Genomic DNA, 14,969 nt, shown 5'->3' on the forward strand with positions numbered 1-14,969 from the left:
CAGAGGTGATCCAGGCAATTATAGGCTGGTAAGCCTGACTTCAGTACCAGACTAACTGGTTGAAACTATAGTAAAGAACAGAATTGTCAGACACATAGATGAACAATTTGTTGGGGAAGAGTCAACATGGTTTTTGTAAAGAGAAATCATACCTCACCAATCTACTAGAATTCTTTGAGAGGGGTCAACAAGCATGTGAACAAGGGGGAATCCAGTGGATATACTGTACTTAGATTTTCAGAAAGCCTTTGACAAGGTTTCTCACCAAAGGCTCTTAAGCAAAGTAAGCTGTCATGGGATAAGAGGGAAGGTCCTCACGTAGATCAGTAACTGGTTAAAAAGATAGGAAACAAAGGGCAGGAATACACAGTCAGTTTTCAGAATGGAGAGGTAAATAGTGGTGTCCCCCAGGGGTCTGTATGGAGAACAGTACTAGTCAACATATTCATAAATAATCTGGAAAATGGGGTAAACAGTGAGGTGGCAAAATTTGCAGATGATACAAAACTACTCAAGATACACCTCTACCCCAATACAACGTGACCAGATATAACATGAATTCGGATACAAAGCGGTAAAGCAGTGCTGGGGGGGGGGGGGGGGGGGCTGCGCACTCTGGCGGATCAAAGCAAGTTCGATACAACGCGGTTTCATCTATAACGTGGTAAGATTTTTTGGCTCCCGAGGACAGCGTTATATCAGGGTAGAGGTGTAGTTAAGTCCAAAGCAGACTGTGAAGAATTACAAAGGGATCTCACAAACCTGGGTGAGTGGGCAACAAAATGGCAGATGAAATTCAATATTGATAAAAGCAAAGTAATGCACATTGGAAAACATAATCCCAACTATACATATAAAATGATGGGGTCTAAATTAGCTGTTACCACTCAAGAGAGATCTTGGAGTCACTGTGGATAGTTCTCTGAAACCATCCACTCAATGTGCAGCAGAAGTCAAAAAAAGCTACCAGAATGTTGGGAATGATTCAGAAAGGGATAGATAATAAGACAGAAAAATATCATATTGCCTCTATATAAATCCATGGTACGCCCACATCTTGAATTCTGCATGCAGATGTGGTCACCTCCATCTCAAAAAAGATATACTGGAGTTGGAAAAGGTTCAGAAAAGAGCAACAAATGATTAGGGGTATGGAAGGCTTCTGTATGAGGAGAGATTAATAAGACTGGGACTTTTCAGCTTGGAAAAGAGACAACTAAGGGGGGATATGATAGAGGTCTATAAAATCATGACTGGTGTAAACAAGGAAGTGTTATTTACTCCTTCTCATAACACAAGAACTAGGGGTCACCAAATGAAATTAACAGGCAGCAGGTTTAAAACAAACAAAAGGAAGTATTTCTTCATACAACACATAGTTAAACTGTGGAACTCTTTGCCAGATGATGTTGTGAAGGCCAAGATTATAACAGGGTTCCAAAAAAGAACTAGATTTTAAATTCATGGAAGATAGCCATTGATGGACCTATTACCCAGGATAGCCAGGAATGGTGTCCCTGGCCTCAGTTTGCCAGAAGCTGGAAATGGGTGACAGGGGATGGATCACTAGATGATTACCTGTTCTGTTCATTCCCTCTGGGGTACCTGGCATTGGCCACGGTTGGAAGACAGGATACTGGGCTAGAGCGATCTCTGGTCTGACCCAGTATGGCCGTTCTTATGTTACCTTTTCGTAATCCCCCTCGCAGAACTTGGCATCCTTCTGCATGATTTCGTGCAGCCGTGCCTTCACTCTGTGCTGGCAGCTGCTGAGGGAGTCGCTATCGCTGTCCAACAGTCCATTCATATTGGCACTTTTTACCATTTGCACCAAGATGGGGGTTAGCTCTCCCTCCAGAGCCAGGAGACCCTAGAGCAGAACAGGAGAGGATTTCAGCTCAGTGAAACATAAGCCAGCACACTTTCTAGCAAATTTCATGACTAGTTTCTCCTTCAAGTCACCAAATGAAATCCTAGCTGCTGAGGATGGTTTTAACTATGGCAGTCTTTAGGAAAGTGCCAAAGATTCTGTCAGTGCAACTAGAACTGTTGTAGGTTTTGACTGGAGCAGTCCTTGGCTGCCTAATGCACCCTCGAGTCACTGACTTCTAAAGGGGTGAAACCATTTATATAATGAAAGCTCCTTGCAAATCAGATTTCAGAAGACACTCTGATTTCCCATTAGTCTGAATGGTACCCACAGACATCCCAACCTGATCCCTACCCCACACAGTCATTTGGGACATTTCACTGCCCATTTACAACCAAGTGGTACCAGAGAGACACAACTTAAACCAGGGTTGGCCAAATTTACTGACCCTCCGAGCCTCATATGACAATCTTCAGAAGTTCGAGAGCTGGGTCACACCTGCCGGGGCTCGGGGCTTTAGCAGGAGCAGGGCTGAAGCCTTGAACTCTGGCAGACTTGCTCTGTGTGGCTGAAGCCCTGAGACCAGAAGCCCCTAACCCTACCACCGGGAAGAACCCACAAGCTCCCGCCCAATCTGGTAACAGAGAATGGAGGGAGGGGCTCCGTGAGTCACATTTTAACTGTAAAAAAGCCACATGCAGCTTGTGAGCCGCCGTTTGGCCACCCCTGCATTAAACTAAGCAGTCCTCTGAGAAACAACCTAAGCAACAAACACCTAGAAGCATACAAATGGCTCGGGCATCATGCACACCCAGGATCTGACTGATTCTTTACCAGGCTTCAACTACTGCTCCAGTGCTGTCAAATGCAGCAGAAATATGAGGGTCATATTGCACTGCCAGTGCTGCTCCATGCAAATGTACAGTCTCTGAAATGTGGACAGTCTCAGACATCCCCATTAGGACAGCAAAGGGGTTACCCACAGGAGAACTCACCCTGCGTATCATCTGGGCCTGCTTTAAAAGGAAAATAATTATTGAGACCTATCTAGTGGAGTTTTGTAGCAACTCCAGATGGTTTAGATCAGAGGTGGGCAAACTACCGCCCGCGGGCTACATCCGGCCTGTGGGACCGTCCTGCTCAGCCCTTGAGCTCCCAGCTCGGGAGGCTAGTCCCAGGCCCCTCCCCTGGTGTCCCCCCTGCCACACAGCCATGCCGCCACGTGGGCAGCGCTCTGGGCGGCGGAGCGGTGCACTCCTGTCGAGCAGAGTGGCAGCGTGTCTAGCTCCCGCCGGGCACCGCAGCTGCCAGACATGCTGCTCTGAGCGGCATGGTAAGGGGGCTGGGCGGGTCCCGGGGGGCAGTCAGGGGACAGGGAGCGGGGGCAGTTTGATGGGGCGGAGGGGGGTTGTGAATCAGGGGGTTTGGATAGGGGGTGGGGTCCCGGGGGGCAGTTGGGGCAGGGGGTCCCAGGAGGGGGCAGTTAGGGACAAGGAGTGGGGGGGGTTCGATGGGTCGGGAGTTCTGAGGGGGGCAGTCAGGGAGTGGATGGGGGTTGGGGGCAGGCTATTTGGGGAGGCACAGCCTTCTCTACCTGGGCCTCCATGCAATTTTGCAACCCCAATGTAGCCCTCAGGCCAAAAAGTTTGCCCACCCCTAGTGTAGATCCTTTGCTGCTGGCCATCAGCTCTACAGCCAAGAACCATCTCTGGGTTATCTGGGCTGCTGTGCACTGAGCAGATGCCATAAGAGATGAGTCACCTTTGCAAAAGCTGCTGCCGTCATCTGAACCCTGCCCTCATCTGAAGCATAGATCTTGAGGTCATGACGGTAGGTGCTGTGCAGTCTGAGCAGGCCACACCCTGGGAAGCCAGCATAGTCACCTGGAACAGAGAGCAGAGACTCAAACACAACTTTCAAACACCAACAGCAGTCAGCTGCTAGGATCTGTCAGAGTTAAATGCACCTCCAAAATTCTACTCCTTTAGGGAACAGATACCTTCCTGAGATAGTTACAGTTCTCTGCAAAGTTCAGTCACACCGACACTCAGTCTTTGGGTTTGCACAGAAAGCAGGTGTGGTGGGGAAGGCCCTGGCTAATACCTGACACAGGCTGAAAAAAACAGGCTAAGAGTTCTACTGATCCACTGCAGGATGGGACCAATCCACGTAGTCCTAGCTTGAGGACACTGGGCCAGGGAGCAGAGAAATCATCATAGCCAGGAAGGGTTGGTGTCAACAAGTTACTGTTATTAGAGTGGGTCCTTGTAGTGAGGCGCAGGGGCCTCCCTCTGAGCCAGATTGGGAGGAATGACCACAAACCCACTACAGCCCTTAATTACCTGATGGGAACAAACCCCCGAGTCAGTGATTAGGGGCTAAAGAAGACACCTGGATACTCAGAGCCATTCCTATTGACAGCCCATTACTAGCCCCTGAAAGACAAACTGCAAGGTCAGCTTACTCAGTGTCATCAGGGGAGCAGCCCTGTCTCTACCAGAGCCTCAGAGGGAGGGGGACAATCACACACTGTATAATTAGAATTGCAAATAAAATCTCCTCTTCTGGGGTCTGGTTTATTAACAGACTAAATGAACTTCTATTTGCATTGCAAACCCCTTTCTGTCCATGCCTGTCCTGTCTTCCACAGCCCTCTTCCTAGGGACTGTGACTAGTCATTACTAAGGCTGCAAGTCTGTCATGGAGGTCACGGATTCCGTGGATTTCCATGACTTCTGCAGCGGCTGGTGCTAGCTCGGGGGCTCTGCAAGCTGGGCAGCCCCTGGGCCGGCAGCAGCAGTTTGGGTGTGTGGGAGGGGGCTCAGGGCTAGGGGCAGCGGATTGGGGAGTGCAGGGGGGCACTTACCTTGAGGTGGGGGGCCCCCCCAGCTCCCACTGGCATGGCTCCCCTACAGCTCCTAGGCAGCAGAGGGGTCTCCATACCACATACTGCCCGCAGGCCCCACCCCGTAGCTCCCATTGGCTGCAGTTCCCAGCCAATGGGAGCTGCAACAGCCAGTGCTTGTGGCAGGAGCAGCGGAGCCCTTGCCCTGGCCCCTGCCTCTGCTGCCTAGGAGCTGCAGGGATGTGGAGCTGGGTAGGAAGCGCCTGCCAACTCCAAGTTCTCCAGGCCTGCTGGATTTTAAAACACTTATCACTAGTAGATGTTGTTTAACATCCTCCTCTGTTACAAATGGACTGGAAAGTAGTCAGTCATCCTCATGTGACAACCACATCATCCTTCTTCTTTCCAAACACAGAACAGAAATAGTTATTGAATTAAAGCAGTGGTGGAGTCCTGAGCCACATATGCTACTAGAGCCTAATCAAGAGAAAGTATTCAGATCCATGCATGCGTCCAGTCACCAGTGGTGATTAGCAGGCTACGTGTGGCCTCTGTGCACAGTCAGAGACCACAACTGATGAGCAGCACAAGAGGGAAAGCTCACCTTGGCCTCCAGGGTACATACAGCGAAAGGCCCGACCAAGCTCTTCTGCCTGGACCCTTCCTGCTGGGGTCAGCTCTCCACCCCATTTCAGCACCAGTAGCAGAGATGGGGAGGGCTCCTTACGGGCATCTAAACAGATAAACAGGTAGTCACCATACTATAAAATAGGGGCACCGGCTCCAGAGACCAAGGGGCCTACAGGGCAACGGCAGAGGAGTCTCAGCATGGGCATGATTTCAGTGGGCGCTGGATCAACGAGAGCCTGTCTAATAGACTTCAGTAAGTGCATGATTAGGGGGCTCTGGATTTTGGGGACACAGGGGTCAAATTTCCAGCCTTAATGACAGAAGTTCAAGACAGAGCATGTGAATTCCAATCCGCCCTAAGGGATGGGGGTATGTGTTCCCAGCCTTTTGATGGCATAAAGCAGTCAGGTGTTCGCTCCAGTAGGTCTTGCCATAGTGGCAGAGAAGGCATGCATTTGTCCTTCTGACCAGCACTCTGCTCTGTCCCCACCACCCCAAAGGTGCAGTCCAAGCTGGGGTGACAGAGCAGCATACAGGTACTGAGCCCCAGGGATTAGAACCAATATGAGAGGGAGCATGTGGGGGTTTTTTAACCTTCGTCTTCACTGGAAGCTTTTGGGTGTCCACGAGGCAGGTAGGTTAGCTGCACCTTGCGGTTAATGCCAGAGAAGTGTCCGTACCTGTCACAAAGGGAGAGAAATCAATACCCTGGCCCCATAGTCCCCAGGCAGCAAACGGCAAAGCCACTCAAGCTCCCTGCAATGCCCTTCTTACTGTCCTTGGATGGGCTCGTTTCCTGGCAGCACCACTAAGTGGCCAAGTTCTGCGCTGGTGCTCTACATCTGGGTTGGACTAGATGACCTCTTGAGGTCCCTTCCAACTCTGATATTCTATGATCTGTGACCCAGCATACAAAGCTGGCAGGTTTGCCTGCTGCCTCATTTAACAAAAAGGTCTGAAAACAGAAGACTTTCTTGGACTCAGAAATTAGTGTCCAGAGGGCATCAAACACTCTTAATTTCTATCTATACCTTTGACAGATGAACACAGGGTCCCATAGTGCTGCCTCCTAGACCCAAACAAGGGGAGATCTGGTCTACTTATTAGATTTAGGCTTCTGTATGTTGGAGATGCCATGAGACCACCATGTCACCTGTTATGTGGGCCCCATAGGCTATTCTGCAAGGCAAACGCAAGGCCAAATCCAGATATACTGGATTCACCAGGGCCGCATCAAGGTTTCAGTTTTCCTTTTGTTGCACTCTTGGTGCTAGAACAACCTCCCTGAGCAAAGCTACCTCCATTCCATTTGCAGATCTCAAGACAGAGGACATTATATGCACAAGTGCTGTGCATCAAGGGGATGATTTTTCCTTTTTTCCAGCAGTGGAAGTTCCCCATTGTCACAAGAGCATTGCTAGGACAGGGCGCTGGGCCTTTTTACACCAAAGCCAGAAGACTTCATGCTTACAGTGCCCAAAAAATAAGAACTGGTGCTTGTGGTGCCAGTTTCGGAGCAAGCCCTGCTGGTGTCATCCTCCAGGTACTGCTGCCTACAAGAAGGTGACTGCAGCCTCTGCCACCCCTAGGGGACTGGCCAGGCATGACATGAGCAGCACACAGTGCTTCAATAATGGGTCTCCCTTCTGTAGCTGCACTATTATCCTCTGGGAAGTAGGCAGCCCTAACATGAGCCTCCACCCCACCCAACTCGCTCTTACTCACATCTCCAGGACAGTTTTTAGCTGCTCCAATTTGGACTTCCTCTCCTCTATCTCACAGTCATTGTGAGTTCCCAACTCCACCACTAGCAGGCGCGCAATATCCAGCACCTCCTGTCAGGGATAACAAGCACCATCCATCATGTACCCAGAGAGCTTGCACCCCCTCCCCTTACAGTGCCCCAAGGCTAATGGACACCCAGGCCCCAGTCACCCACTCTCTTCCCAGTGAGCCAGGGAGGATGGGCACTCAGATAGCATGCACCTAGATCCATGGCTGCTCACATCATTGAAACCTTTTCCCACATTCATCTGCAGGGACATTTTTGATCTCCAAGACACAGCTTTAGCTGGGATAAGTTAGGGCCAGTTCTAGTTCCTTCCACTTTCAGGTTGCAGCTCTGTCCTGCTCAGGAGCAAACACAAGCCTTCAATTCCTCCAGTTCTCGAAGTCTGAGGCGCTCTCTCACCGAGACAGTGCCATGATGGGAGAGCAGCAGGACTGACATTATTATGGTTCTACAGCAGTTCGTCTTTCCTCAGGCTCTTGCCCATGAGCAGTCCCTGCTGGAAGCTAGTGACATGATCTGCTGTGTGTGTGATGGGGAGTGCGCTCAGGTACCAGCCCCACAAAAAGCTCTCTCGGATCCAGATCACCCAGGTCTTCTGTACAGTGACCCCAGGGAGGTCTCCCCTCACCTGCAGCTGCTCTGGTTTCTTCAGCTTCAGCTTCCCTGTCTTGTAGCCATCATATTTCTCAAATAATTCAAAGAACCTAAACAGACAAACAGACCTAGTCAGATTTTCAGCTCTTCTCAAGAGGATGGTCATCCCTACACACCCAGCTATGCCTCTTCAGCGAGAGCTGGCATGTCCACAGACTCATCCCTGCCCCCCCAGAATTCCCAGGAAAACAGGTGCTTTCAGCCTGAACTAGGAGAAGGAAAGATAGCCAATGGTTTCTCTCCTTCCCTTTGCAAGTGCCCAGCAGGAAGTCCAAGATCTTGTACTTCGAACAAGTCTTCATCACAAGCTGCCCTCTCCCAGTGCTTGCATGGAAAATGCAGGAGCTTCCTAGGGCAGGCTAGATTGACTGAGTGAAAGGGATTAGTGGTGAATGGAGCCAGAGAAAGCACTACTTCCCACACAGTGGGCTCTCATGCTTGGTCCATGGCCTCAGCAGCTAAGCTCTCTACCTATCATTTCTCTTGACTGCAAGAGTCCATACCCCTTCTGCTGCACCCATTACCTAGAGTGTTTAACCTCCATCTTCATCTTCTGCTTGGGGGTGCGGTCTCCATGTCGTATCACCGCAATAACACAGCGCAGCTCCATCCTAGAGTGGAAGAAACCAAAAAGCATACGCCCTGTCAGGAGACCGCACCCTTCCCATATACTCCTCCCTCTCCCATTCCAACACCAACACAAGGAGACAGACCCCCTTCTTGCAGAAACCCCTTTCGCCCCCATGCTCTCAGAAGTCTGCTTCAGTATTAGAAAGCCTACACTAGATCTAGGAGAATCCCCATCATCAGATACGGTTACCCCAACCCAGACTGGCACACAAGTTCAGAGCCTGCAAGACAGGAATCAAAATGCTACAGCCACATTAACACCACAGCAGACAACAGAGTCACAGCATTCACAAGTGGACATGTAAGCATGAAGCAGCAGGAGACTCTGGTAGTGTGAGCTGGGCCAGATGTTAGGGCAGCTGTAGGAACAGGACTTTGGACTGTGCATTTCCTGAAAGCAGTTTGGCACAATTCCACTTGGAGAACACAGAAATGGCCAGACTGGACCAGACCACTGGGACAACACCTGTCTCTGCTTTTGGCCAGTACCAAACGAAAAAAACATGCACCAGGCAATTCTGGGACAGCCTGCCCCAGGGCTAGTTTCCTCTGATCCCCATTAGTTAAGGCCAGCTTATGCCCAGAAGCAGGAGCGATGACATCACTTCCAAAACTTTTCAGGAATTACCACTGTAACTCTGGCTGTGCTTAGCAGCCATATAAATGGCCAACCCTTTTTGAGTCCTGTGCAGCACTTTGCCACAATATGCACTTGTGGCAATGAGTTCCACAGGCTGTCTTGTGTGAAAAAAATATTTGCTTTCATCAACTTCAAATTTGTCACCAGTCAATGAAATTGACTGTTCTCAACAACCTTTCCCAGAATACAAGAATAAGAGAACTTCCTGATCTACCTTCTCCAGATCAGTCATCATTTTGTATATTTTTATCCTACCCTCCTATTTGTCTCCTCTCTAAAGTAGCAATTCCAATCTTCTCTCTCTCTCTTCATAGCAGTTTTGTCAGGCTCCTGTTCATTATCACCCCTCTCTGCACCCCATCTATTTCTGGTACAACCTTTTTACAACGGGGTGACCAGAACTGACCACAGTATTCTAAATGAGGACATCCCACAGATTATATAATGGCATCATGATACTTTCACCATCCCATTTCTTCCGTATCCTACCAGTTTTGTTTGGATTGCAACTGCACACTGAGCAGGGGGCTCATTCAGCTGTCACCATGACACCCATGTCCCTTCCCTGAGTGGATATCGTTCCTTTAGAACCCTCAAAGGCATATGAGCGGTTCATATTATTCCTCCAATGTGCATTAGTTTGCATTTCTCAACACTCAATTTTATCCTTTGTTGTGCTGCCCTCCCCTAGCTTGGTTAGGTCTCTCTAGTGCCTTACAATCTCTGTGTTCTGCACAGACCCAAATGCTTGGAGGGGAAGCCCAGTACTATGGGGGAGTATGGCAATCCTTCGCTACCCATGGGGGTACCCTTTGCTGGGGCTAACAGATACTCACATGGTGCCTGAAGTTGTAGGGACAATGGGAATATCCTCTGCCTCTGTTGGGATGGACCAGGGAATCTGGAACTGGGGAGCCAACTCCCGCATGATTATATTCCTGGAACAGACCAGAACACAGGAATCCCATTCCCTTAGCAATCTGCACCCAGTGACAAGCTCCCCTAGATCCCCCTCCACCACAGCCTTGCTCAAAACCCATTATGCCACAGATGGTGCTTCCTTTAGTCCTGCATACACTCTCAAGTCAGATTTGTCATGTCACAGACCCAGCAGGAGAGCTCCAGAGTGCGGCGTTGGCATCCTTTGCATCAGGCCAACCAATCACTTTCCAAGTATCTCCAGTACAGTAGCTGGGTTCAGTAGGTTGTAAGAAGGCCAACTCGACTACATCTGAAGATACTAATATTGGCTGGCAAATCTGCATCTGAGAGAAATTAACCCCTTACATCCTGGAGCTTCCCATCTTAAGCACTTACAAGTTTCAAATACAAAGCAAGTGTTCCCTGCTGAGCAGTTCGCGGAGCTCTCCAGCATAAGGCACGTTGGGTTATACCACATACTTGGAGGAACGAACACCCACACACACACCCACACACCGGCTTTAGCTCTTTACATACCCAAGAATTTTGGCGCAGTCATCATAATACTTCATGGAGTTCTTCACAAAGCTGAACCCATTCACATCACAGACAAAGGAGTGGCCATTCGCCCGCAGAAGGTCAAACCCACACACTGTCTGCTGCATGAGGAGGAAACAAAGGGCAAGGGATTCAGACAAACCTCCCCAAGAGCTCAGGATATGGGATAGGCAGCACCGACCCAGCCCAGCAGCCATGGAAGAGGACTATGCGGCACAGGCCCAGCCAATACACTGCACAACTTGGCTCCTCAGAGGCCTTCCAAGCTCTGCTTTTTCTGGCAGGAAGGCTAGGACTCTCTGGCTTCAGCAGCCCCATACCATCAATACATACACTTCATGGATTCTGGGAGAGAGAAAAGACAGAGGAGTTACTTACCAGTAACTGGCCCTTTCAGGTAAACCTGTGTATAGTCACATCTGTGGGATAAAGGGTCTGCACCATGAGGAAGTGAACTAGGACAGCAGAACTGTCACAACAAGCATAATCTCTGGGTGCCATTCAAGAGTGTATGAGAAGTGACAACAAGGAGTCTGGTGGCACCTTAAAGACTAACAGATTTATTTGGGCATAAGCTTCATGGGTAAAAACCTCACTTCTTCAGATGCATAGATTGAAGGTTACAGATGCAGGCATTATATACTGACACATGGAGAGCAGGGAGTTACTTCGCAAGTGGAGAACCAGTGTTGACAGAGCCAATTCAATCAAGGTGGATGTAGTCCACTCCCAATAATAGATGAGGAAGTGTCAATTCCAGGAGAGGAAAAGCTGCTTCTGTAATGAGCCAGCCACTCCCAGTCCCCATTCAAGCCCAGATTAATGGTGTTAAATTTGCAAATGAATTTTAGTTCTGCTGTTTCTCTTTGAAGTCTGTTTCTGAAGTTTTTTTGTTCAATGATAGTGACTTTTAAATCTGTAATAGAATGACCAGGGAGATTGAAGTGTTCACTTACTGGCTTATGTATGTTACCATTCCTGATGTCCGATTTGTGTCCATTTATTCTTTTGCAGAGGGACTGTCCGGTTTGGCCAATGTACATGGCAGAGGGGCATTGCTGGCATATGAGAAGTGACTACACTCTTGCTCTCAAACCTCAGCTGAGGGGAAAAGCCACATACAGAGCTCTGAGAAGCAGCATTACAAAGTCCTATGATGAAGACAGCACAAAGGCTACTATGCAAGCTGTCTTAAGTCTCAGCTGAGTGCACTGGACATCTCCAAAATGTACATGAATGTTTGCTAGGTCATAACAATAGCAATACACTGTCCAAATGAATTGGGCTGCCTCTGAGCGGTAACAGACCGACTCCTGGTCTCACCTGCATATAGCTCAGAAATGGGCAACTTGTGGATAGGTTTGGTTCCATACAGACAGTGTCCCACATGTTTTGCAATTCCACAGCCATGGCATTTGTGTAGAACTGTTTTCCACAAGCTTTTCTCCTCAACCACAAAGACTAGAAAAAGGAGGCTACTTACCGGTAACTGGGGGTTCTTCGAGATGTGTGGTCCCTGTCTGAATTCCAAATGGGAATGCGCACTCATGCCATGTGCTGCAGCCAGAACCATTTTGTATTGCAACAATGTCCGTTGACCTGCACGTGCATCGTCTGCGTGCTTGCATCCAAGGCTATAAGAGGCCATGCGGGTCAATGCTGCTCCAGTATCCCTTACCACCAACAATGTGGTCCATAGCAGAGGGGATGGAGGGCAGGTATTAGCATCCAAATAGGGACCACACACCTCAAAGCACCTCCAGTTACAGGTAAGTAACCTCCTCTTCTTTGAACAATGGTTCTATATGGTTTCCAAATGTGGGTGATTAGCGAGCTGTGCACAGCATGGAGGTGGGTGCGAGGACCTGTGAGAAGTCATAGGGTATGTCTACACTAAAAACTTAAGTTGACCTATATTAGGTCAATTTACAGCCAGTGCAGTAATTACTGTGGTGGCTGATGTCCACACTACCCTCCTTGGGTCAGTGGTACACATCCTCACCAGGAGCACTTCCACCAACCTAAGACGGGTAGTGCAGTGTGAGGAGCTGAGAGACCAGCTTCAGCTCCCTGCAGGGAGCCCAGCTGCCCCACATGCTCCTGGGCTCCCGATGGGCTGCTCCCTCCCCTCGCCTCCCCGTTCCCTACCAGGAATGGGGGAAGCCACCTGGGCTTCTTGCCCCTGAGGAGTGGAGTCCAGCTGCCCTGGCTTCTCGCCCAACTCTTCTCCCCTGCCTGCTCCCTGCCCGGAGCTGGGAAGCCTTGTCAATTTCACAGCTCCAGCATGGAGCCAGAAGTTGACAAGACAGCCAATGTTCAGGGGGAAGAGGGGGGAGCCCTCCCCACTAGGAGCAGGTCCAGCCCAGGCCCCCTCTTTCAGCCTAGAGGGAGTCCAGCCACCTGGACTTCTCCCCCTGCACTCCCCACTGGGAGCAGGGTCCAGCAGCCCGGGCTTCTCAGCCCTGCTCTGAGCAGGGACCAGCTGTCCAGCTCCCCAGGGGAGCAGAGAACAGCTGGGCTTTAGTTGCCTGCTCCACTGGAGCCATGAAATTGACAGCCAATGTAAGTAACACAGTGTCTACACAGACACTGCATCACCCTAACTACACCAACATAAGCCCTACACCTCTCATGGAGATGGAGTTATGTAATAGGGCACATACATCCGCAGGATAAAGTCTGTAGTCTAGACGCTGATATAATTAGGTCGACTTAAGCTGCCTTACGTCGACCTAACTGTGTAGTGTAGATGAGGCCATTGTCTGTAAAAGTGTGGCCGGCGGCCACATCCACAGCCACTCTGGGGCAATGGCATAGTGAGCTGTACAGGTGTGGATGGGGCGCCATGTGGCTACCCGGCAAATGTCCTGCCATGGCACATCCGCAAGGAAGGTGGACATGGCAGCGTGTGCCTGCGTGGAGTGAGCCATGACTCCAGGGGGCAGGGGTACACGAGAGACAGGATCATTCAGAAATGCAACAGGCAATCCATTTAGAGATGCGCTGGGAGGAGAGGGCCTGGCCCTTGCAACGTTTGGCAGTGACGACTAGGAAGGCACAGGTGCATTGGAAATAAAAGGCTAATGCCTAGCAGATGTCAAGCGACTGTAATGTTCTGGTCCTGTGGAGGGCATGAGGATTGGGGTATAAGATGGGAAGGTGGATGCTTTGGTTGAGGTGGAATGCGGAGGGCACCTTGGGGAGGAATTTGGGGCATAGGCGCAAGGAGACTGTCTTTGTGGAAGATGGCAGGGGGAAGGGTCAGCCATCGTGGCTGCCAATTCACTAGTGTGCCTCACCGAGGTGATAGCCAACAAGCTCCTTCACGGAGCTGGGCGAGAGAGCAGGTTGCGAGGAGTTCAAAGGGTGGTTTAGTAAGGGCACAGAGAGCCATATTCAAGTCCCAAGAGGGGCTAGGTTTGAGCACTGGTGGGAAGGCATTGAGCAAACCTTTGAGGAAACGAGTGGCGGTTGCATGAGTGAAGAGGGAGGAAGGCACAGTGCCCCCACAGTGAACCCATATGGCGGGGCACGAGACCCGACAGTTTGAGAAGGTGGTCCAGGAGGTTAGGAATGGACATGGAGTCCAGTGGGTAATGGTGACAGCGTGCCCAGGTCATGAAGCGCTTCCATTTTGCCTCACAGCAGGTGCTGGTGGATGGCCTCCTGCTGTGCATGAGGATGTCGCATATGCGGGGGTGGAGCACACCCGGTCTATGTGCAAGTTCCATCCAAATACCAAGCCGTGAGGTGGAGTGGGGTGGGGGTGTTGGAGTCGTCCTTGTGCCTGCATGAGGGGATGCAGGTGGCTGCGGAGGTGGACGGGGGGGCAGGGGGGCGGGCGAGTGGAGGAGGTCTGTGAACTAATATTGGCAAGGCCAAAAGGAGGCTATCAGTATGACTATAGCCCGGTCCCAGCAAATTTTGTGCAGGTCTTGTAGGAGGAGGGGAATGGGTGGAAAGGCATATAGTGTTTGTCTTTGGTCCACGGCAGGAGAAGGGCATTGCTCTGGGAATCCATTCCCAGTGTTCCCCTGGAACAATAAGGGGGAGTTTGTGGTTCTTGCTGGTCGTGTAGAGGTCCCAGCAGGGGTTTCCCCGCCCAGGGCAGGATTTCCAAATAGGCGCAGTAGGCATGTGCCTAGGGGCACTGGCGTTTTAGGGTCACCTAAAAGTGGATTAAAAGTTTCATTTTTTACAGACAACACAAAAGATGTAGGCAGGGGGCACGTAAGGTGTAAATCTGGCCCTGGCCCCAGCCCCACCAGTGGAAAAATGGAGTGTAGTGTGGGATTGTGCAGTTCCCACTCGTGGTTGATGCGGAAGGATATGTTGAGTGTGTCTGCAAGGGAGTTGCTGGCACCCGGAAGATATGTGGCCTGGAGCAGGACATCATGCATGATGCATTAATTCCAGAGCTGGATGGCCT

The 14,969-nt window shown here is 50.3% G+C and overlaps 1 protein-coding gene across 6 annotated transcripts in view; it reads right to left on the bottom strand.

The window, feature by feature from the left end:
• Nucleotides 1-14,969, bottom strand: part of PPIP5K1 (diphosphoinositol pentakisphosphate kinase 1) — a 122,462-nt gene that overhangs the window by 90,869 nt on the left and 16,624 nt on the right. For 5 of the 6 annotated variants that reach the window (XM_054042277.1, XM_054042276.1, XM_054042275.1 and 2 more), the window contains exons 10-18: nt 10,520-10,641; nt 9,898-9,999; nt 8,316-8,402; nt 7,766-7,841; nt 7,071-7,180; nt 5,940-6,025; nt 5,320-5,448; nt 3,632-3,753; nt 1,688-1,870 (exon numbers count right to left, since the gene is read on the bottom strand). In XM_054042277.1, coding sequence (XP_053898252.1) covers nt 1,688-1,870; nt 3,632-3,753; nt 5,320-5,448; nt 5,940-6,025; nt 7,071-7,180; nt 7,766-7,841; nt 8,316-8,402; nt 9,898-9,999; nt 10,520-10,641 — 1,017 coding nt within the window. Of the gene's footprint in view, nt 1-1,687; nt 1,871-3,631; nt 3,754-5,319; nt 5,449-5,939; nt 6,026-7,070; nt 7,181-7,765; nt 7,842-8,315; nt 8,403-9,897; nt 10,000-10,519; nt 10,642-10,682; nt 11,366-14,969 lie in introns of those variants that run through there. The other variant, XM_054042278.1, reaches the window with a different exon arrangement.

The sequence above is a fragment of the Malaclemys terrapin genome, chromosome 10, assembly GCF_027887155.1.
Source record: "Malaclemys terrapin pileata isolate rMalTer1 chromosome 10, rMalTer1.hap1, whole genome shotgun sequence".
Taxonomy (NCBI): Eukaryota; Metazoa; Chordata; order Testudines; family Emydidae; genus Malaclemys; species Malaclemys terrapin.